The sequence below is a fragment of the Zalophus californianus genome, chromosome 8 (assembly GCF_009762305.2).
Source record: "Zalophus californianus isolate mZalCal1 chromosome 8, mZalCal1.pri.v2, whole genome shotgun sequence".
Lineage (NCBI taxonomy): Eukaryota > Metazoa > Chordata > Mammalia > Carnivora > Otariidae > Zalophus > Zalophus californianus.
The window spans coordinates 79,226,958-79,251,097 of NC_045602.1; the positions used below are offsets into that span (position 1 = coordinate 79,226,958).

Consider the following 24,140-nt stretch of genomic DNA (forward strand, 5'->3'; position numbering starts at 1 on the left):
TGAATAAGGGTGCCCTCAACTGGGGACTTCCACTACTGGCTAATCCAACAAGCAATGTTTCTTTCTTTTTAACATTTTTAACCTTTATAATGCATCTCAGAAAAGTCTGTGGAGCTTGAATGTTCCAGGATACCTAAGGAGAAAAGTTGCATGTTATGAACTTTCCCAAAGCTGCACCAGCATTCATTCTGAGATAACATTCTTAGACTAAATTCATTGTCAACAATGCCCGATAAAACTCAACCAGGAAAATGTATCAGTTAATTAAAACTTAATTTTAATTCAATAAATATTTCCTGAGTGGTTAATGCCCAGTCACTGTAGAGACACAGTACAACAGTAATGAAATGTGAAAATATAACTCTTGCTCTTATCCAGTAAACAGCCAACTACGGTAAGATCCAATAAATGGTAAGATACTAAGGAGTCATAGCCCCACAGACGCATGAGAAGTCACCTACACCAGTAGGAAGACAATCAGACAAGTCAGGGGAAGTGATGTATAAAGAGACCTCAAAGAAAAGCAAGTAACAGCCAGCTGAGAAGCAGAGAGATAAATATCAGAGAACGACACAAATATTTACAGCCATTCACTTAAAAAAAATACACAAAATGATCTTAAGAGGAGAAGAATTCTCAAGAGAATGAAAACTTTGGTAATAAAAGCTGACAGCCAACAGACTAGTGACAACTTCACAGATCAGAGAAAGATACAATCTAAGCTGGCTACGTGGAAGCAGAGAAGAGTCGGCTTGGTGCCAGTGAAAGCAAGAGAGACCCAGTGCCCAGAAAAAGAGGCACTGGGCACCTTCAAAAGTGGCCATGTGAACAGGTCATAAAACAGGAAATTACGGTTGAAATTCTGTCTAAGAGACAACTCAGAAGTCCAGATCTCCACTTCCACTCACAAAAAAGAAAGATTATCCTGTCCCTTCCAGTGACCGGACTCAATGGCAACAGGCATACGAGAGGAGAGAAGTGCATGTAGGGGATGAAAAAAAAGAAGAGGAAGATTAAAACTTCTATTTTCTAAACTGTGAGAATTGTGGCCCCATCCTTCCCCCATGGCAACCAAAATGCCGGCAGTTAGGTTCATATCTTCTCTAAGTAAGATTCTGGGAAATCTAACACACACACACCTCTCCTCCCTCATCAGCTCCAAAGGACCTATGCATAACTACAGCTGGAAATTCACCAATGAAATGGCCCTACCAGAGCCCACTACACCGGAGCTCACGGTGTACATGCCCCATAACGTGTGATGAGCTGCCCGTCACGTGGGTACGAAAGACTACTGTTCGCCCTTCTTAACCTCATTTGGCTTTTTAAAACTATGTACTTTGATAAAAATTATGAAAAACACAATGGCAAGTATAGGCGGGACAAAAAGGAAAAGTAAAAGACTCTAAATAGAGGACTTTATCATTTTTATATAGAAGATAAATAAAAACAGAATTTAAAACAAATCACTCTCAATCCTAATAAAAGTACATGCCAAAAGAGGGTACCTAAAAAGTAAAAAGGACTCAACCTGTATATCCATTAACGTAAATGGCAACTCCACTAAAAATCGTAGATGAAGTTCCATCCTTCTGTATAGTAGCATCTGATCGAAATTGTTCCTCCAATTTCTGGACCTTGGCAGCCATATACCCACCCTAGAATTTAAAAAAAGGTAAACCAATCACAAAAGTTATATTTTTTTCATCCTCTTTAAAGAAATTTACATTAAAATAAATAAATAAACCTTATTCTATTCTAGTGACCAAGGTATAATGACAACATAAGGTATAATTATAAATATTAACCATAAGGCAAAGCAATAAAACAGGTCAAGGACAACTTTTCCCTTTGTCAATTCAATTTTTAATTGTTTTATCACATTCTTATAAATTACTTTAAAAGAGGAGAAAGGTAGGTCAAAGATAATGTTTAATGCCACAAAATATTGTTCTTACCTACAAAATCAAGAAGTTACACTGAAGTTTAAACCAATTAAAAATTTGACATGTGGTCAGTAAGAGTATATTTTTCACTGGCTTCTACTTCTTCTGAATGCAGGAAGCTTAAAGTTAGCAACTTAAAGTAAAATGAAACAGTTCAACAAACCAGTGTAGCCCTCCATACATGTAGCTACTATAATAGAAGATTCAAGGGCCAAATTCTGGATCTAATCAATCTACTTGATAGCAGTAATTTTTATTAGAGAACATCAACTTCAGAAAGAATATAAAAACATTATTTTTGCTAAAGCCCTATATAAATATATAAATTCAGCTATACTTTTCCTAAACACTAACAAAATTAAGCTTAATTATTTGAATTACCAATTAAGTCTTTATTGATTTTACTTTACTCAAAAGAACCATCCATTAGATCTTTAAAATACAGCCACAGGTATCTACAAGTGGTACACATACTTCTTCTAAAATGGAAACTGCTTCACTGGTTATTCACATATTATATGTTCATTGTGGAAAAAAAAATTTTTTTTCAAAAAATATAGGAAAATATGAAGAAGAAAACTTAAATGAGGTAGGATTCCATTCACTGTTAACATTTTGGGATCTTATTTTCAAAGTTTATTACTAAGTCTCAGAATATAGAGGTTTTAGAAAAATAGAATCATATATAAAGGTCGTTTATAACACAACCTTTTAGTCAAGGCCATCTTGCCAAGTTAAATATAAAGGTAAGGGGCACCTGGGTGGCTCAGTTGGTTAAGCATCCAACTCTTGATTTTGGCTCAGGTCATGATCTCAGGGTTGTGAGATCAAGCCCCACATCAAGCTCCATGCTATGCATGGAGTCTGCTTAAGATTCTCTCCCTCTCCCTCTGCCCCTCTCCCCGCTCTCTCCCTTGAAAAAGAGATAGAGAGGGGGGGAGAGAGAGAGAGAGAGAGAGAGGAAGAAAGAAAGGAAGAAGGAAGGAAGGAAGGAAGGAAGGAAGGAAGGAAGGAAGGAAGGAAGGAAGGAAAGAAAGAAAGAAAGAAAGAAAGAAAGAAAGAAAGAAAGAAAGAAAGAAAGAAAGAAAGAAAGAAAGAAAGAAAGAAAGAAAGAAAGAAAGAAAGAAAGAAAGAAAGAAAGAAAGAAAGAAAGAAAGAAAGAAAGAAAGAAAGAAAGAAAGAAAGAAAGAAAAAGAAAGAAAGAAAGAAAGAAAGAAAGAAAGAAAGAAAGAAAGAAAGAAAGAAAGAAGAAAGAAAGAAAGAAAGAAAGAAAGAGAGAGAAAGGTAAAGATAAATAATGGTTGAATAGTGTTCCACTACATAGAGGAAATTTTTTGATCAATCCCCTACTACGGAATATCATGTTTTCCTGTTTTTCAGTATTATTAGCGATGCTGCAATAACATTACCATAAATAAATACCTGTGTACCAGAACATTTATTTCCTCAAGATAAAATAAAGGTCAGGTGTTAAAAAGTTTAAACAAGCATTCAATATGTTGTGAAAACTCAGAAGAATTGGTATCTAAAGTGATTTACACTTTTAAAAAATGCCTTAAATCACACTATAACCTACAAGAAGAATGAAAAATACCTAGACAATTAAATATAAGTATTTTTATTCTTTTAAAACACACCCATTTTTCCCAGCCATCATTTTCAGCTCGCCTCCTCCATCCACCTCGTCTCATGGTGGAGCTTCTGTATTAAGGGGGGAAAAAAAAAAAGTGAATTTTATAACATAATGTACTACTAATTGACATTTTATTTCAAATCAAGAAAAATAAGTTAAAATAAACTCAAATACTCAATTTGTGAAAGTTAAAACTTTTTCCAAAGCATATATTCTCCTGCTTCTAAGTGAAATTTATTCCTAAAACACCCTCCTGTAGATAAGTATCAGGTTTAAATTATTACCATAAATTTAGTTTTACAGCAAAAACTTTTATGCATTCCTGAGCATCAAACCTAATATACATTTGCATAAAGAATCACCAAATTAGACTAACATGGCCACACTTACTTATTAACATTAATTAGTACTAACAGAATCCAAGAAAACATTTTCCTTCATGAATTGCCCTCTGATATGGCTCTTAAACTCTGTCTTTGCTATTACATACTGGACACTTAAGAGTACAGTCACAGTGTAATTCATCTATTATGCAAAAACCCCTAAAAGAAGTCAATTAAAACAACACATCTAGGGGAGATAATGCAGAAGGATTATCACTTATAATAAACTATCCAATCTGGCATTCTCCTTAAGGCACTTGACCTACTATCCCATTAAACCACCAAAATGACCAAATAATGGCTTATTCTCAAGGGTCAGTTGGCTTAGTGGCTAGCAAGATATAAAGTGGTTCAGAAGTCAAAGCAGGCATTAAATGAAACTCCTTATAAAATTCTTCTAGCCATATGGCTACATCTTTAGACATGACTGCATTATCCTTCACAAAATTAACATATCCTCTATCTAGGTTATTTTTCTTCCACTAACTATGTACAAGTTAATATCAATTAATATGCTATGAGAGAAGCTCTGTACATTATCCAAGTCAAATCAGCTTTGATATGGTTTATAAGAATTTGTTACTGAACGACACCTTAAAACATGACACTTTAGCCACACACATCAGCAGATATTTTCTTTCAAATACTTCTATATTTGACATATTTTATGTGATTTATAGTTTTCCCTTGCTACCATTAATATTAATTAGGAATTTTTACTGTCTACTTTTAAAAGGGGCCTAAAAGATATGTAGAGACATTCTCTTAAAAAATGCAAGTCCGAAAGAGAGACAAGAGGCATGAACAAAGAGCTCTGCAAACAGGAGGCAAGGTGATTAACCCAGATTAGGGGACGTGGATGCTGGCAAAGAGAAGAGTTGGCGTTGTTTTCAGTCTGACAAAGGTAGGGGCACGGCTACCCAATGTGTTCATTATGAGTCCCAGAACGGCCATATTTGCTCTACTAAATACTTCTTTTTTCAAGGGGCTCACTTTGTCTAGTCACTCAAGACTTCTCCCCTCCCTTAAAGCAATCTGGGAAATGTGTTAACACACAGTTCTTGATCTTATATAAACTCTGAATCTATACATCTACCCTTACAAGGAAACAGTTTGGGAGTTCTGGCCATTATATATTAAGGATGCATACTCACAAAAATTAAAGGCAACAATTAATCAGCTAAATGAAGGTCAGTTAAGAATAAAATATATTATCAAAGTTTAATTCAGTTGGCTAATCAATTATTTAAGAGCCTTATTCATTTAAGATCTACTGGGCAACTACTGCAAAAGGCCAATATGAAATATTAACAGTGGTTTAATGAGGGTAGAAAACTATGAATCAAAGTTATAATAAATTTAAAAAAATTTTAAAGGTTCTTTCTCTATTCCAAAGTAATAAAGCTATCCCAGACAAATGTTTAAGCTTTGAAAAGGAATGAGACTGAAACTAGTAATTTCTTCATTTCCACTAATTTGACAGAGTATAGCAAGCTCATATTGATTGAGGAGTCAAATAATAAGACCAAAAAAAGGAAAAAAGAAATGAGAAACAAACTTCATTTTATACATTCAAATTCTACTTTTGAGAAAATCCCATAATAAATAGTAAACTAGGTTATTTGGATCAACCTTCCCGCTGAGGAAGAAGAAAGCTAAACAAAACATTAAAAAAAAAAAAAAAAAAAAGGCACAGAAGGCCCGAAAAATTACTGGGCCAAGATTTACAAGATGAAAAAGAAAACCTGCCACTTCACCTCTCCTTCCCAGATTGGGACAGTTTTTCCTCTGAGAACACGTGGCAATTATAAAAGAGCGGCTGAAAGGCTGGGCAAGGTTTTTGAATACAGTAAGGGAACAAAAGTTAGAATTTAAGTGTCCTCCAAGAACATAAATCTCCACACTTAGGATTAGGATCCTAGCAGTAAATAAACTGGAAGTACAAAGACCAAGTTTTGCCAAAAACATATCCTGCCTTGGGTTATTTCGGTCTCTTAAAGTAAATTAAGATGATCCTAAACTACAGAACACAAATATATGGAAGTTAAGTAACATGCTACTAAACAATGAATGAGTCAACCAAGAAATCAAGGAGGAAATCAAAAAATACAAAAAGCCAAATGAAAATGAAAACACAATGGTCCAAAGTCTGGAATTCATCAAAGCTGTTCTAAGAGGGAAGTTTATAGCAATACAGTCCTACTTCAAGAAGAAAAATCTCAAATCAAGAACCTAACCTTACAATTAAAGGAGGTAGAAAAAGAAAAAACAAAACCCAAAACCAGTAGAAAGAAGGAAATAATAATGACTAGAGCAGAAATAAAGAAAATAGAAACTAAAAAAACACAAACAAACAATAGAACAGATCAGTGAAATCAGGAGCTGGTTCTTTGAAAAAACAACAAAACTGATAAACCTTTAGCCAGATGCATAAAAGGAAAAAAAAAAAAAAGAGAGAGGATTCGAATCAACAAATCAGAAATAGAGGAGAAACAAAAACCACCACCACAGAAATACAAAGAATTATAAGAGAATATATATTTATTTTAGATTTTATTTATTTGAGAGTGAGAGCACATGCAAGAGAGCATGAGGGGGGTGGAGAAGCAGGCTCCCCGCTGAGCAGGGAGCCCCATGCAGGGCTGGTTCCCAAGACCCCGAGATCATGACCTGAGCTGAAGGCAGACACTTAACCAACTGAGCCACGCAGGCACCACAGTTTATAAGAGAATATTACGAAAGATTATATACCAACAAATTGGACAATCTAGAAGAAGTAAACTCCTAGAAACAATAACTTCCCAAAACTCAATGAGGAAGAAATAGAAAATCTGAACAGAGCAATTAACAATGAAATTGAATCAGTAATCAAAAAACTCCCAACAAACAAGTCCAGGACCAGATGCCCTCAAAGGTGAATTTTAGAAAACATTTAAGAATTGATACCGATTCTTCTCAAACTATCCCAAAAACCTGAAGAGGAAGAAATGCTTCCAAATTCATTCTATGAGGCTAGCATTACCCAGGTATCAAAACCAGATAAAGACACTACAAAAAAAGGGAACTACATACTGGCCAGTATCTCTGATGAACACAGATGCAAAAATCCTCAACAAAGTATTACCAAGATGAATCTGACAATACATTAAAAAAATCATTATGATCAAGCGGGATTTACCTAGGTATGCAAGGGTGGTTCAATATTCACATCAACAAAAAAAAGGAAAACGTTCATATGATCTTTTCAATAGATGCAGAAAACACATTTGACAAAGTTTAACACCCACTGACGACAAAATCAACAAAGTAGGTTTAGAGAGAACATAACACAATAAATGTTTTATAAAACTTTATAAGACCTATAACTCAATCGTGAAAAACTGAGTACTTTTTCCCTAAGATCAGGAACAAGACAAGGATGTCCGTTCTCACAACTTTTATTCAACATAGTACTGGAAGTCCTAGCCACAACAATTAGATAACAGAAAGAAAAGGCGTCCAAATTGGTAAAGAAGCAACTTTCATCGTTTACAGATGACATGATACTATATGTAGAAAACCCTAAAGACTCCACTGATAAATGAATTGTTAAGGTTACAGAATACAAAATCAATACACAGGAATCTGTTGCATTTCTATACACTAATAATGAAGACGCAGAAAGAGAGATTAATAAAACAATCCCATTTACAATTACACCAAAAAATAAAGTACCTAGGAATAAGCTTAACGAAGGAGGGGAAAAACCGGTACTCTAATAAACTATAAAACATAGATGAAAGAAACTGAAGAAAACAAATGGAAGGATATACCTTGCTCATGGATGGGAGAATCAATAGTTAAAGAGTATCCACATTACCTATAGCAATCTACAGATTTAATACAATCTGTATTAAAATACCAAGAGCATATTTCACAGAACTAGAATAACCCTAAAATCTGGATAGATCCACAAAAGACCCCAAATAGCCAAAGCAATCTTGAAAAAGAAAAACAAAACTGGAGGTATATCACAATTCCAGATTTCGAGATACACTACAAAGCTGTAGTAATCAAAATAGTATGGTACTGACACAAAAACAGACACAAACATCAATGGAACCAAAAAGAGAGCCCAGAAATAAGCCCATGATTACATGGTCAATTAATCCTTGACAGAGAAAGCAAGAATACTCAATGGGAAAAAGACAATCTCCTCAAAAAATGGTGTTGGGAAAAATAGCTACATGAAAAAGAATGAAACTGGACCAGTTTCTTACACCATATACAAAAATAAACTCAAAACGGATTATGACCTAAATGTGAGACCTGAAATCATAAAAATTCTAGAAGAGAGCACAGGCAGTAATTTCTCTGAGATCAGCCATAGCAACATTTTTCTAGATATGTCTCCTGAGGAAAGGGAAAAGCGAAAATAAACTAATGGGACTATATCAAAATAAAAAGCTTCTGCACAGCAAATGAAACAATCAACAAAACTAAGACAACCTACTGAATGGGAGAAAATATCTGCAAACAACATATCCCATCAAGGCCTAGTATCCAAAATATATAAAGAACTTAAAAAACTCAATACCAAAAAACCAAATAATCCAGTTAAAAATGGGCAGAAGGAAAAAAAAATGGGCAGAAGACACAAACAGATATTCTCCTAAGACACACAGATGGCCAACAGACACATGGAAAGATGCCTAACATCACTCATCATCAGGGAAATGCGAATTAAAACCACAATGAGGTATCACCTCACACCTGTCAGAATGGCTAAAATAAGAAACAAGTGAGGGGTGCCTGGGTGGCTCAGTCGTTAAGCATCTGCCTTCAGCTCAGGTCATGATCTCAGGGTCCTGGGATCTAGCCCCACATCGGGGTCCCTGCTCTGTGGGAGGGCTGCTTCTCCCTCTTGCACTCTCCCTGCTTGTACTCCCTCTCTCGCTGTGTCTGTCAAATAAATAAAATCTCAAAAAAAAAGAAACAAACAAACAAACAAGTGTTGGTGAGGATATAGAGAAAAATGAAACCTCTTGCACTGTCGGTGGGAATGCAAACTGGTACAGCCACTGTGGAAAACAGTATGCAGGTTCCTTGAAATATTAAATGATTTTTTTAAATATTATTTTTAATAAATAAATTATATGATCCACTAATTCCACTACTATTTACCCAAAGAATATGAGAACACTAATTTGAAAAGATGTATGTACCCCTATGTTTACTGCAGCATTATTTACAATAGCCAAATTATGGAAGCAGCCCTAGTGTCCATCAATAAATGAATAAAGAAGAGGTGGTGTGTGTGTGTATATACATAGGTACAATGGAATATTATTCAGCCATAAAAAATGATAAAATTTTGCCATTTTCAACAACATGGATGGATCTAGAAAGTATAATGCTAAGTGAAATAAGCTGGTCAGAGAAAGACAAATACCATATGATTTCACTCATATGTGTAATTTAAAACAAAACAAAGAGAAAGAGACAAACCAAAAAACAGACTCTGAGAACAAACTGATGGTTACTAGTTACTAGAGGGGAGGTGGGTGGAGAGATGGGTGAAACAGGTGAAAGGGATTAAAGAGTACACTTATCATGATGAGCACTGAGTGATGTACTGAATTGCTGAATCACTATATTATACCCCTGAAACTAATATAACATTGTATATGAACTATACTAAAATTATAATTAAAAAAACAAAAAAACAAAAAGATGATCCTGGACTGCTCAGTGCTCCAAAGCATCCAGCAGAAGCAATGTAAATCTTCTGTGGAGGATAACAACATCCTAACCTTCCCATATTTTTGCAAACCATTTTGGAAATACAAAGTCTGGCACACAAATAAAAATAACCAGACACACAAAGTAGTAAGAGCCCATGAGTGAGAACCAACAGAAACAAAATAAACAGACCTACACAGACTCCAGATACTGATTTTAAAACCAGATTAAAAACTGACCTATGCTTACTCTGTTCAAGGAAATAAGTAGCTGCCACGGGTGGGGAAAAACAGAGATTCCATTCAAAATATTCAAAGGAGCACCAATTAAACAACTGTCTTTTCAAAAGAAACAACAGCGCCAGATGACAACAGGGCTGAAATAAATAAACTTACTTAGAATTCTATACCCAGAGAAAAATTCAGTCAAGAAAGATGAAACAGGGAGCCCAGGTGGCTCAGTTGGTTGAGCAACTGCCTTCAGCTCAGGTCACGATCCTTGAGTCTGGGGATGGAGTCCCATATCAGGCTCCCTAGTCAGCGGGGAGTCCACTTCTCCCTCTGACCCCCCCCCACCTCTCATGTACGCTCTTTCTCTTTCATTCTCTTAAATCTTAAAATCTTACTCTTTTAAAATTTTTTTAAAAAAGATGAAGTAAAGGTATCTTAGGCAAATAAAAATAGAAGCTAATGCCACCAGCAAACTTGCACTAAAGAAATCCTAAAATATATCCCTCACGTAGAAGAAAAATTATCTTGGAAGGGCAAAAATACAAGAAAAAAAATGCAGCCAGGAAAGCAATAAATATCTGGATTAATCAATGTTAAATACTGACTGAATAAAAGTACAGCAATGACCATCTGTTATTGTTTGTAACATAATATACAGCACAAGTGAATCAAAAGATTATGAACAGAAGAGCAAGGGTAAGAGGAACTGTTTCTAGTCTAGGCTCTGCCACTAACTGGTTTCACTGATGTCTGGTACATCTCCACTCTCTAGGTCTCAATTATTGTATTGTCTGGGTCTTTTATTGTAAGAGGTTTGGGTAGTTGACTACTAGATTTCTGTCAACCTAAATAAAGAGGAAAACTGAGGAAAGCTCATTTTACCAGAAAATGAATTTGTTTGAGAACAGCAGAATTTCAATTCGGGAAATGCATTCTGTACAAAGCTACAGGCAGGTCTGTTGAGGGTTTGGGATGGGCTGTATTTATGGGCAAGGACTGCAAAGGGGAGAAGCCCAGCTGGACTCCAAGCAGTAAGTTCACTGGCTTGAGGATGGAGAGAGATTCTTGGCAGATATTCACTGGTCAGGAGAGAAGTCTCCATCTTTTGTACACCAGGCAGGAAATCAGCCCCTCAATTTTTAAGTTCGTTTCTCTGAGGGCATATGCCTAAGATTCTCCATTTCTTATCCTCTTATTCCATTTTAGATTAAAATCCTTTCACAGTTCCCTTTTCTACTCTATGTAAGACACACTGAAACACTATTTTCAGAAATCAAATATAAAAATTCTATATCCATATATTTTAGCAACAAATTTTAAACATTTGATTATGTAACAGTTTTGATGCTCTGTATTTATTTATGCAGACCTCCTTTACTTATTCCAGAAAAGACTTAAGGCAACTTGTACTATCAAATTCATTTAAATAATCTATGCATGGACTAAGATGGCCTATGATAGTGGACTGGGGTAAAAACCTAACTGCAAATCTGGTCTTTGCTGAATATTGGGAATGGCAATTTATCAGCCCCGTCACTGTTGTATGACATCAGTTGTATAACTCTCTTTTGTCAGACAATAGATGTTAGGTAGTTCAGTAGACAGCTGTAGATTACTTCTCATAGCATAGGCAATTACGGCATCTAAAAAATAATTCAGGAATGTGTATGGGGACACCACACTAAACTACCTATAGATCAAAGCTAATGGAAAATCACTGGGTATAAAGCACCATATCTTACTAGGCAATTCTGAGATAAAATAAAAAAAATAAAATGTCTAATTTCATTTATCATTTTATAGAAATTAGACAGTTTTGTATGAGTTCTAAAAATTTTACAGTCTAAAAAGAAATGAGTACCAATTAAGGAAACACTAACTAGCTCTACAAACAAACTTAAGGGAAAGATTTTAGGCAGGAGGAGTAGGGAGAAAAAAAAACAAACTCCAGGGGTGCCTCAGTGGCTCAGTTGGTTAAGCGACTGCCTTCAACTCAGGTCATGATTCTGGAGTCCCAGGACTGAGTCCCGCATCGGGCTCCCTGCTCACTGGGGAATCTGCTTCTCCCTCTGAACCTACCCCCTCTCATGTGCTCTCTGTCTCTCTCTCATTCTCTCTCTCTCAAATAAATAAATAAAATCTTTAAAAAACACACACACAAAAAAAACTTAAAAGACAAAAACAAACTCTGGACACAAAGAAAACTACATGATCCACATTTATGATGCTGGCAAAGAACAGTAACAGACCAGCCTGGCATGCAGCAAAGCTACCTAACAACCTAAACTGTAAGGTCAATAAAAGAGAGACCCAGGTGACAGGAAGCAAGTAATAAGTAGGCTTATCAGACTTCTGTTCATATGTACACAGCATCAAAGATTATTCATACTTCATTTATTTCAGTTAGACCCACACTCCTCTCCTTTCTCATACTCAAAACATTATAGAATGAAAATATAAAAAACATACTATATAAAATAGCCATTAATCTTGCATATAACAGAAAATCAATAAATTCTTGTTAAGTAAAGAAAATGAACTTATATGTAAGAAATAAAGCAAGGTAGCAATAGGAATGTCTCAGTACAGTGCACCCCAGTATATCTATATTTGAAACTACCCTGTGTCTTTCATTTCATCTACTTTTTTATTTCTCTTATTTATTTTTTAAGATTTTATTTTTAAGTAATCGATACACCCAAAGTGGGGCTCAAACTCACAACCCCAAGATCAAGAGTTCCATGCTCTACTGGCTGAGCCAGCAGGGCGCCCCTATTTCTCTTATTTTAAAACATCTTTCTGAAGATTCACAAATTCTGTGTTAATAAACAGAAATAGGATACACTCCTTCCCCCCCAAAATGGTACACAGACAAGATTAGTCAATGATACACACTTTTTATGCTAACGAGAACCACACAACAGGTGGAATTAAATGTAAGTCATTTAAGGGGTTCTACAGACTACAGTGCTTCCTTTCTAGTGTGAAATCAGGATAACATAAAAACCTATTCTTGTAAAGTGGTACACCATGAAGTCAGGGCTTATGTTTCTGCTAACCAGTAAGGAGCTTCAAAGAAGAGGCACCTATGCCTCTCAAACCATATTCAGGGCAAGAGTTCTCGACTCTAGATGACTGACTGGCTTCTTCAAATAGGACTTACCCTAGAATAGAGAAGGGCAATACACCAGGATACCACAACTTGACACAAAAACACTCAAAAATAGGGCGCCTGGGTGGCTCAGTTGGTTGGGCGACTGCCTTCGGATCAGGTCATGATCCTGGAGTCCCAGGATCGAGTCCCGCATCGGGCTCCCTGCTCAGCAGGGAGTCTGCTTCTCCCTCTGACCCTCTTCCCTCTCGTGCTATCTCTCATTCTCTCTCTCTCGAATAAGTAAATAAAATCTTAAAAAAAAAAAAACACTCAAAAATAATACATACACTCTCATCTTCTCTCTTCCAAGCAACCTTCTGACTTACAACATGTCCTCTTGACTAACCCTGCTCACTAAGAAGAGAATGCCCTTTATCAATAAGCCAGCCAATTTTCAAACTTGTAAATAAAAAGTGTCTTCTAGATGAAACTCTTGCAGACTGGGCTCCCTATCTAGTCCCACAGTGCTTGATGACCTTGAGGGAAGTGATAAATGCTTCTGAAACTGTAATGCACTACTTAAAATAACCTATGGACTTTTTTTTTTTTAATTGGGGGTGCACCGTTCTTGAAGTACTGCAATACCAGGTCGATGCGCAGAGTGGACAGACTTCTTAACCAGCATCAACACAGAAGTCAATTGCTAAGGTTTTTAAAAACTAGTTAAAAAATGGATAAAGAATGATTCAGGTATGCAAAAGTACTCTTATCCCTGGCATTCAGATTATGCCTTCAATAAACATTAGCTGCTATTACACTAATCTACCCCACCAAGTCACGGAGTGAAAATCAAATGAGACCACATGTGTGGAAACCCTCTGAAAATTATAAAGTACACAACATCATTATTATAAATGCGCTATCTATGGTATACAACATAATGGAAAGAGCAATAGATTTACTGACACAAGATCTGGGCTTTAATCCCAGTTCCACCATTGCTTAGCTATATGACTTGGGATGAGTCCAAGAGCACTGAGCCTCACATCTCTTCACCTATAAAATGAAGTTTGACTGATTAGTGCTCAGTAAAATCCCTGTGGAACCATGAACTGGATATATGGGATGAATGTGTCAAGGAGGAAACAGAATTTGGGGCAAAACAGCAAGCAGGTTAAGATTCCACTCTCTAAACCCACTTCAATTTTGTAAGTTTTAAAGTATCTGAGGTCTGAATAAGAAAAAGCTCAAACTGAAAAAGACTGAAAACCAAAATGAATGAACTAAAAAACTAAGTTGATAAAGACTGTTGGCTGTGTTCTGTGTTCCCATATGTGACCACAAAAGGGGCTGAAAATGTTCCACCCCTCGAAAGATTCATAAGCTAAAACTCACCTATTAGCCCTCAAGTAATGAAATTATAAAGACCAACGAAATGAGAGGCTGTCAGTGCAGCTACGCCCAGCCCCCAGTGTCAACACGGAAGAACAGCTAGCCAGGTGAGGCACAAATGGGACAGCAGCTGTATTTATAATGAGCCCAGGGACCCCGAATGACTTGCAATGCTGAAGATTTCCTGACTCTTCCACTCTCTTAACAGGGATACTCAAAACCCTATGAAGAGTCTTATGAAGGATCTGCTTATTAAAAAATACATCAAAATTACTTATTCATACTTTCCCCCTAACTTTATTTCATTTTTTGCTGGAGCAGACAGTTACCAGTTCCCTCTGGACTTCCAATGTGCATTTAAAGAAACTATTCAAATCCCACCAAAACAAAACATCATTCTGTCTTCTTTACTATGATTACTGCTGGATTTTAATACCTACCCATGGAATGATATTAATCACTAAGAGCAATCATTTTCATGCAAAAGTAGGATCCCATCTATTTCCTAAAGAATTATTAACATAGGGTTCTAAACAGTTCACACACCAGCAAAATTCCCACTACGGATCTAGAAACTGCCCAAATACATTTTCATTAGTGCTAATCTATTAGTTACACGTCTGTAACTCTAAAATGTATTGGCTAGGGGCGCCTGGATGGCTCAGCTGGTTAAGCGTCTGCCTTTGGCTCAGGTCTGGATCTCAGGGTCCTGGGATCAAGCCCGCAACAGTGACTGTTCTCCCTCTCCCTCTCGCCCTCCACTTGTGGTCTCTCAATCTCAAATAAAACCTTAAAAAAAAATTTTTTTAATGGTTAAAAGGGTAACTTTTCTGTGATTTCCCCACAATTAAAAATTTAAAAATGAAATTTTTAAAAAGAAGAAAAGAAAAAGAAAAGGACTTAAGATACTGGAAAACATTCCATAGGCAGCTAGAATCACAGAGGCAAGCCACAGAGAAGAGGGTAACTGTGATGTTCATTTGGAGTACCACACTGGGCAAGAGGCTACTTCTCCAAGAAATCTATACAGCAGTTATCTAGGATTTTTTTTTTCCCTTGGACGAGCAGGCAGTGGGAAGCCATCTGAAGAACTAATTTACTAAGACCAAGTACCGCCCTGAATTTGAGAGATAAATGATACCATAAGACAAAACAATACTATAATAATTTGGATCCCAGAAGAAGAAGAAAGAGAGGAGCAGAAGGTATATTGAACCATATTATAGCAGAGAACATCCCTAATGTGGAGAAGGAAACAGGCATCAAAATCCAAGAGGCACAGAGAACTCCCCTCAAAATTAATAAAAATAGGTCAACACCCCGACATCTAACAGTAAAACTTACGAGTCTCAGAGACAAAGAGAAAATCCTGAAAGCAGCTCGGGAGAAGAGGTCGGTAACCTACAACGGTAGAAACATTAGATTGGCAGCAGACCTATCCACAGAGACCTGGCAAGCCAGAAATGACTGGCATGATATATTCAGAGCACTAAAAGAGAAAAATAGCCAAGACTATTATATCCAGGGGCGCCTGGGTGGCTCAGTTGGTTAAGCAACTGCCTTCAGCTCAGGTCATGATCTCAGGGTCCTAGGATCGAGCCCCGCATCGGGCTCCCTGCTCTGCGGGAAGCCTGCTTCTCCCTCTGACCCTCCCCCTGCTTGTGTTCCCTCTCTCGCTGTCTCTCTCTCTCTGTCAATTAAATAAATAAATAAAATCTTTAAAAAAAAAAAAAAAGACTATTATATCCAGCTAGGCTGTCACTGAAATACAAGGGGAGATAAAAAGCTTCCAGGACAAACAAAAACTAAAAGAATTTGTGATCACCAAACCAGCCCTACAAGAAATATTGAAAGGGGTCCTCTAAGCAAAGAGAGAGCCTAAAAGTAACATAGACCAGAAAGGAATAGAGACAATATACAGTAACAACTTACAGGCAATACAATGGCACTAAATTCGTATCTTTCAATAGTTACCCTGAATGTAAATGGGCTAAATGCCCCAGTCTAAAGACAAAGGGTATCAGATTGGATAAAAAAAACAAGACCACCCATTGATATGCTGCCTGCAAGAGACTCATTTTAGACCCAAAGACCCCTTCAGATTGAAAGTGAGGGAGTGGAAAACCATTTACCATGCTAATGGACACCAAAAGAAAGCTGGCGTGGCAATCCTTATACCAATTAGATTTTAAACCAAAGACTGTAATAAGAAATGAAGAAGGACACTACATCGTACTTAAAAGGTCTCTCCAACAAGATCTAACAATTTTAAGTATTTATGCCCCTAACATGGGAGCAGTCAATTATATAAGCCAATTAATAACAAAATCAAAGAAAAACATCGACAACAATACAGTAATAGTAGGGGACTTTAACACCCCTCTCACTGAAATGGACAGATCATCTAAGCAAAAGATCAACAAGGAAATAAAGGCCTTAAATGACACAGTGGATCACATGGACTTCACAGATATAGTCAGAACATTCCACCCCAAAGCAACAGAATACACATTCTTCTCTAGCGCCCATGGAACATTCTCCAGAATAGATCACATCCTAGGTCACAAATCAGGTCTCAACCGGTACTGGGTTCATTCCCTGCATATTTTCAGACCACAATGCTTTGAAATTAGAACTCAATCACAAGAGGAAAGTCGGAAAGAACTCAAATACATGGAGGCTAAAGAGCATCCTACTAAAAGAATGAATGGGTCAACCAGGAAATTAAAGAAGAATTTTAAAAATTCATGGAAACAAATGAAAATGAAAACACAACCGTTCAAAATCTTTGGGATGCAGCAAAGGTGGTCCTAAGAGGAAAGTATATAGCAAAACAAGCCTTTCTCAAGAAACAATAAACAGCTCAAATACACAACCTACACCTACACCTTAAGGAGCTGGAGAAAGAACAACAAATAAAGCCTAAGTCCAGCAGGAGAAGAGAAATAATAAAGATCAGAGCAGAAATCAATGAAATAGAAACCAAAAGAACAGTAGAACAGATCAATGAAACTAGGAGCTGCTTCTCTGAAAGAATTAAGATTGATAAACCCCTGGCCAGACTTACCAAAAAGAAAAGAGAAAGGACCCAAATAAATAAAATCATGAATGTAAGAGGAGAGATCACAACCAACACCAAAGAAATACAAACAATTATAAGAACATATTATGAGCAGATATGCCAGCAAATTAGGTAATCTGGAAGAAATGGATGCATTCCTAGAGATGTATAAACTACCAAAACTGAACCAGGAAGAAACAGAAAAATAGAAAACCTGAACAGACCCTTACCAGTAAGGAAATCGAAGCAGTAATCAAAAATCTCCCAACAAGAGCCCAGGGCCAGATGGCTACCCAGGGGATTTCTACCAAACATTTAAAGAATTAATACCTATTCTTCTGAAACTGTTCCAAAATAGAAATGGAAAGAAAACTTCCAAACTCATTTTATGAGGCCAGCATTACCTTGATCCCAAAATCAGACAAAGACCCCATCAAACAGGAGAATTACAGAACAACATCCCTGAAGAACAGGGACGCAAAAATTCTCACCAAAATACTAGCCAACAGGATCCAACAGTACATTAAAAGGATTACTCACCACAACCAAGTGGGATTTATATTATACCTGGGCTGCAAGGTTGGTTCAACATCCGCAAATCAATCAGTGTGATACAATACAGTAATAAAAGGGGGCGCCTGGGTGGCTCAGTTGGTTAAGCTACTGCCTTCAGTTCAGGTCATGATCCTGGAGTCCCGGGATTGAGTCCTGCATTGGGCTCCCTGCTCAGTGGGGAGTCTGCTTCTCCCTCTGACCCTCCCCCCTCTCATACTCTCTATCTCATTCTGTCTCTCAAACAGAATCTTTAAAAAAAAACAAAACACAATACATTAATAAAAGAAACAGAAGAAAATAAAGATATGATCCTCATGTAGAAAAACCATTTGACAAAGTAAAGCATCCTTTCTTGATTAAAACTCTTCACAGTGTAGGGATATAGAGTACATACCTCAATATCATAAAAGCCATCTATGAAAAACCCACAGTGAGTATCATTCTCAATGGGGAAAAACTGAGAGCTTTCCCCCTAAGGTCAGGAACGCGGCAGGGATGTCCACTATCACCACTGCTATTCAACATAGTACAAGAAGTCCTTGCCACAGCAATCAGACAACAAAAAGAAATAAAAGGCATTCAAATCGGCAAAGAAGTCAAACTCTCACTCTCTGCAGATGATATGACACTTTATGCGGAAAACCCAAAAGACTCCACCCCAAAACTGCTAGAACTCATACGGGAATTCAGTAAAGTTGCAGGACATAAAATCAATGCACAGAAATCAGTGGCATTTCTATACACGCCAAGACAGAAGAAAGTGAAATTAAGGAGTCAATCCCATTTACAACTGCACCCCAAACCATAGGATACCTAGGAATAAATCTAACCAAAGAGGCAAAGAATCTGTACTCAGAAAACTATAAAATACTCTTGAAAGAAATTGAGAAAGACACAAAGAAATGGAAAAACATTCCATGCTGATGGACTGAAAGGACAAATATTGTGAAAATGTCTATGCCACCTAGAGCAATCTACACATTTAAGGCAATCCCTATCAAAATTCCATCAACTTATTTCAAGAAAATGGAACAAATAATCCTAAAATTTGGATGGAACCAGAAAAGACCCCAAATAGCCAGAGGAATGTTGAAAAAGAAAAACCAAGCTGGTGGCATCACAATTTCAGACTTCAAGGTCTATTACAAAGCTGTAATCATCAACGCAGTATGGTACTGGCACGAAAACAGACACATAAATCAATGGAACAGAATGGAGAGCCCAGAAATGGACCCTCAACTCTATGGTCAACTAATCTTCGACAGAGCAGGAAAGAATATCCAATGGAAAAAAGACAGTCTCTTCAGCAAATGGTGTTGGGAAAATTGGACAGCCACATGCAGAAGAATGAAACTGGACCATTTCCTTACACCACACACAAAAATAGACTCAAAATGGTTGAAAGTCCTAAATGTGATATAGGAGTCCATCAAAATCCTAAAGGAGAACACAGGCAGCAACCTCTTTGACCTCAGCCACAGCAACTTCTTCCTAGACACATCGCCAAAGGCAAGGGAAGCAAGGGCAAAATGAACTACTGGGACTTCATCAAGATAAAAAGCTTTTGCACAGCAAAGGAAACAGTCAATAAAACCAAAAGACAACTGACAGAATGGGAGAAGATATTTGCAAAGGACATATCAGATTAAGGGCTAGTATCCAAAATCTATAAAGAACTTATCAAACTCCACACCCAAAGAACAAATAATCCAATCAAGAAATGGGCAGAAGACATGAATGGACATTTCTGCAAAGACGACATCCAAATGGCCAACAGACACATGAGAAAGTGCTCAACATCACTCAGCATCAGGGAAATCCAAATCAAAACCTCAATGAGATACCACCTCACACCAATCAGAATGGGAGGGGGAGACGAACCATGAGAGACGATGGACTCTGAGAAACAAACTGAGGGTTCTAGAGGGGAGGGGGTGGGGGATGGGTTAGCCTGGTGATGGGTATTAAAGAGGGCACGTATTGAATGGAGCACTGGGTGTTATACGCAAACAATGAATCGTGGACCACTACATCAAAAACTAATGATGTAGGGGCGCCTGGGTGGCTCAGTCGTTAAGCGTCTGCCTTCGGCTCAGGTCAGTCGTTAAGCGTCTGCCTTCAGCTCAGGTCATGATCCCAGGGTCCTGGGATCGAGCCCCACATCGGGCTCCCTGCTCAGCGGGAAGCCTGCTTCTCCCTCTCCCACTCCCCCTGCTCGTGTCCCCTCTCACTGTGTCTCTCTGTCAAATAAATAAATAAAATCTTAAAAAAAAAAACTAATGATGTAATGTATGGTGACTAATGTAACATAAAAAAAAAAAAAAAAAGACCAAGTATTGCCCTTGCAAGCGACTAAGTAAATGAAGTGGTAGCAGTCCCTAACAGGACTTGACAATGCCTGCTCCGACAGCTCTTACTTGTCCTTATTATGGTAAAGGCTTTAATAGCAGATCAACAGCTTTTATGTAATATTTAAATAGAAAAATACAGCTATTTTTATGTTTTGGTTTGATTCAACCATAGAGACCATCTTTGTCTACAATTCTCAGACTGCTGAAATTACAAGGGCACAGATTCTTCAATTTCATAACCCAGGGAAGTAGAATCTTCTTCTAGACGTATCCCACACACTAGTCAGGATTTGACTTTGGAAAGACTCTCCTCAATCTATTCAAAACACAAATCAGGGGCGCCTGGGTGGCTCAGTCGTTAAGCGTCTGCCTTCGGCTCAGGTCATGATCCCAGGGTTCTGGGATCAAGCCCCCACATCGGGCTCCTTGCTCAGTGGGAAGCCTGCTTCTCCCTCTCCCACTCCCCCTTGTGTTCCTGCTCTCGCTGTGTCTGTCAAATAAATGAAATCTTTAAAAAAAAAAAAATAAATAAATAAAAATAAAAACACAAATCAGACACCCAGGTGATGGACATTAGGCCCTTGTAACTATTTCCAAGAAGCACAACTAGTGGCTCTAGACTTTACCATATACTTGCTTTTAGGGATTCAAAACCAAACTGACAGTTTACATCCTAAGGCTAGGATGTAAATAATAAAATACTGTGTGTATTTAAAATACCTTTGAAAAATATATAAAAATAAAACGTCAAGATATTTCAACCAGGTATTATTCCTAACCTAACAGGACCCTTTTAAAAAACTTTTTAACCTGGCTCCTTCATCTTCAGTATACTGAGACATGTTCTTCTGACCGTTTTTCTGCTGCAGTGAAACAATCCCCATATTATAGGAGATACCTTCTTGATCAACACCAAATACAGAAATCAAAGAACTTTAAACCACCCAAATAAAAGTGGCTACAATATACACAGCACTGTCTAAACAACAAATGATAGACTTGGGTACACAAACCTTTTCTAGAAGTGAGTCTGATCTTTCCAGCTTTTCTTGAGAAATTGCCTATTATTCACCCTATTTGTGACTTGTGTATATACACTGCTTTGTCATGTTGCTGGTATTTGGTCTTGCTAGGTGTTCCTTTTTAAAAAGTTCCCCCTGCTCTATTTATAAAAGAACTACATGTTTACTGCAGAAAACTGAGAAATACAGGAAATAGAAAATGGGAGAAAATGACCATATTCTCACCATCTTTTAAAAATTTCCCCTCTTGGGGCACCTGGGTGGCTCAGTTGGTTAAGCATCTGCCTTCAGCTCACGTCATGATCTCAGGGTCCTGGGATGGAGCCCCACAATGGCAGGGAGTCTGCTTCCCCTTCTGCCCCTACTCCACTTGTGTTGGCTTGCTCTCTTCAAATAAATAAAATCTTAAAAAAAAATTCACCTTTTGACTGATACTTTATATTTCTTTCCTTTCAGTATTAAATTTTAAATTTAAACATACCACTAGGAATATTTTACATTTCCAGTACTTAAGATTTTTTTCAAAGAGATCTTTATATTTACTATTTATGTTCACAAAAATCTGTGGAGGAGGTAGTCCAAATACAGTTATTTTGCACACAGTTTCCTCCTTGGGTAGAAAGACTACAGGCTTTCAATAAGGCTGCATTGCTGGTTGGTGGTGCAAAATCACACTTAACTTGTACAAAACTGTTACCAATCTTCAGTGGAAAAACAATGCTATCAATATAATAAACTTCTGAAAAGTAAGAATACTTACCTTGAATTGAACCAGCCTAATACAATTCAACAAAACAGATGCTTTGAATCCAGCACCTGTCTGGGTCAGGTATAGTAGCTCCCAGATATGCATGGTATATGCATGGACAAAGAAAATGGGTCCTACAAATAAGGTTCCATCTAGACTCTAACCATAAGTAGTCCATACTCATAAAAAGTAGAGATCCAGATACAATATCAACTTTGTTAACTGGTTCTCTGACCTTAAGTCACAAGCAGTCGGATCCCAGTTCTTTCATTTGTGGATAGAGTTGAACCTGACAAAGCCTAGTCTCTTGCAGCTTTTAAAATGTACATGATTCTATACATCTCTATTCACTTAAGAAAAAAAAAAGCTTTTTGAATGAAAGCATATATATTATGTAACTCTGTCTATACTTCCAGAAAACAAGATGTGCCTATCCACAGAAGTGGCTATCTAGTGAAGACTTAACCTTACTCAAAAAGGTCTAGCCTTTGCCCTTGGTTCCTGAGAGGTGATCTCTAAGCCCCTGGAATGTCCTGCTTGATAAATGTCTTTGTTTACCTAGGGACTATGAGCCACTCCAAATAGTCTAACAATGTGATTTATGGTGGAAGCTCTGGGTCATGCATCATCGACCTCCTGAGAGACTAGAGACTAAAGGTCAGCCATGTGGGCAGCCAACCATAACTGTAGGACCAAACTCCAATAAAAACTCTGGACACTGGGGTGCCTAGGTGGCTCAGTCGTTACGCGTCTGCCTTTGGCTCAGGTCATGATCCCACGGTTCTGGAATCGAGCCCTGCACTGGGCTCCCTTCTCAGCGCGAAGCCTGCTTCTCCCTCTCCCACTCCCCCTGCTGTGTCCCCTCTCTCCCTGTGTCTCTCTCTGTCAAATAAATAAATAAAACCTTAAAAAAAAAAAAGAAAACCACTCTGGACATTAAGGCTTGGATCAGCCTCCCTGGTTGGCAATACTTTGTGTGTACTGTCACTCGCTGCCAGAAGTTAGTGCTGTCCTAGACTCCAGTGAGACAGGACAACTGCAAGTTCCACCTGTGTGCGCCATGTGCCTTTTCCCTTGGCTGGTTTTAATCTATACCTTTCACTGAATAAATCATAACCATGAGTACAACACTTTTCAAGAGTTCTGGGTCCTTCTAGTGAATTACTGACCCTAAGGGTGGTTTGGGGAATCCCCAAACTTGCAAATCCGCAAACTGGTATCAGAAATGAGAGTGGTCTTGGAACTCCCAAACTCTGGAGTGGCAGAATGACAACTGTCCTCCAGTATTCATTCTCCCTTTCTTTTAGTAACAGAACACCTCTCCGACCCCCCTGAGTGGCAAGCAGAGTTACCAACTAGAGACTACATTTCCTAGGCTCCTTTAAAATTGGGCATGGCCATGTGACTAAGTTCTGGCCAGTGAGATATGAGCAGAATAAGATGTTAAAAAAAAAAAAAATCTGTGCCATCTTCTTAAAGGAAAGTATTTCTTTTTCTGTTATGCAGCTATGAGGTAACTTGGCTTCAACCTGAAAATGAGAACAATACCACAGGGGATGGCTAAGCAAACAGAAGGAACCTGAGATCACGAATAACCTTAAAAAACAAAAACAAAAACTGCAGTCCCTCACCCACTATGGACTGCCCACCTACTGTTACAGGAGAGGTAAAAACTTCAATATCATTTGCATCACTGTGTTCATAAGTTTCTGCTACAGCAGCTTAGCCTGTATCCTAATGAACAGAAGTATATTTCAGCATTTTAATATTATGATTTAGAGTCAGTATTTAAATAAACTACACACAGATAAAAACAATATGTATACGAAAAATATTTGGATATATTAAAACTGAAAATGCACAATATTTGTAATGTCCCAGTTTGAGACTGATCTTATTAAAAGGAAAGTTCCTATCCCAAACCAATATAACAAAGAATTTTCTCTCTTATCCTCTTTGTTATAACAACAAAAATACAAAAATATGATTGATTTCACAAAATCA

General features: G+C 37.5%; 1 protein-coding gene across 8 annotated transcripts in view; it reads right to left on the reverse strand.

Annotated features, from left to right (window-relative positions):
• REV1 (REV1 DNA directed polymerase) overlaps positions 1-24,140 on the reverse strand; it is a 101,152-nt gene that overhangs the window by 66,811 nt on the left and 10,201 nt on the right. For 5 of the 8 annotated variants that reach the window (XR_003524497.2, XM_027620773.2, XM_027620775.2 and 2 more), the window contains exons 2-3: positions 3,584-3,647; positions 1,532-1,658 (exon numbers count right to left, since the gene is read on the reverse strand). Coding sequence is in view for 4 of the 8 variants with exons in the window: in XM_027620773.2 (XP_027476574.2) it covers positions 1,532-1,658; positions 3,584-3,637 (181 nt within the window). In the remaining 4 variants the exon portion in view is untranslated. Of the gene's footprint in view, positions 1-1,531; positions 1,660-3,583; positions 3,648-24,140 lie in introns of those variants that run through there. The other 3 variants (XM_027620779.2, XM_027620778.2, XM_027620776.2) reach the window with 1 other exon arrangement.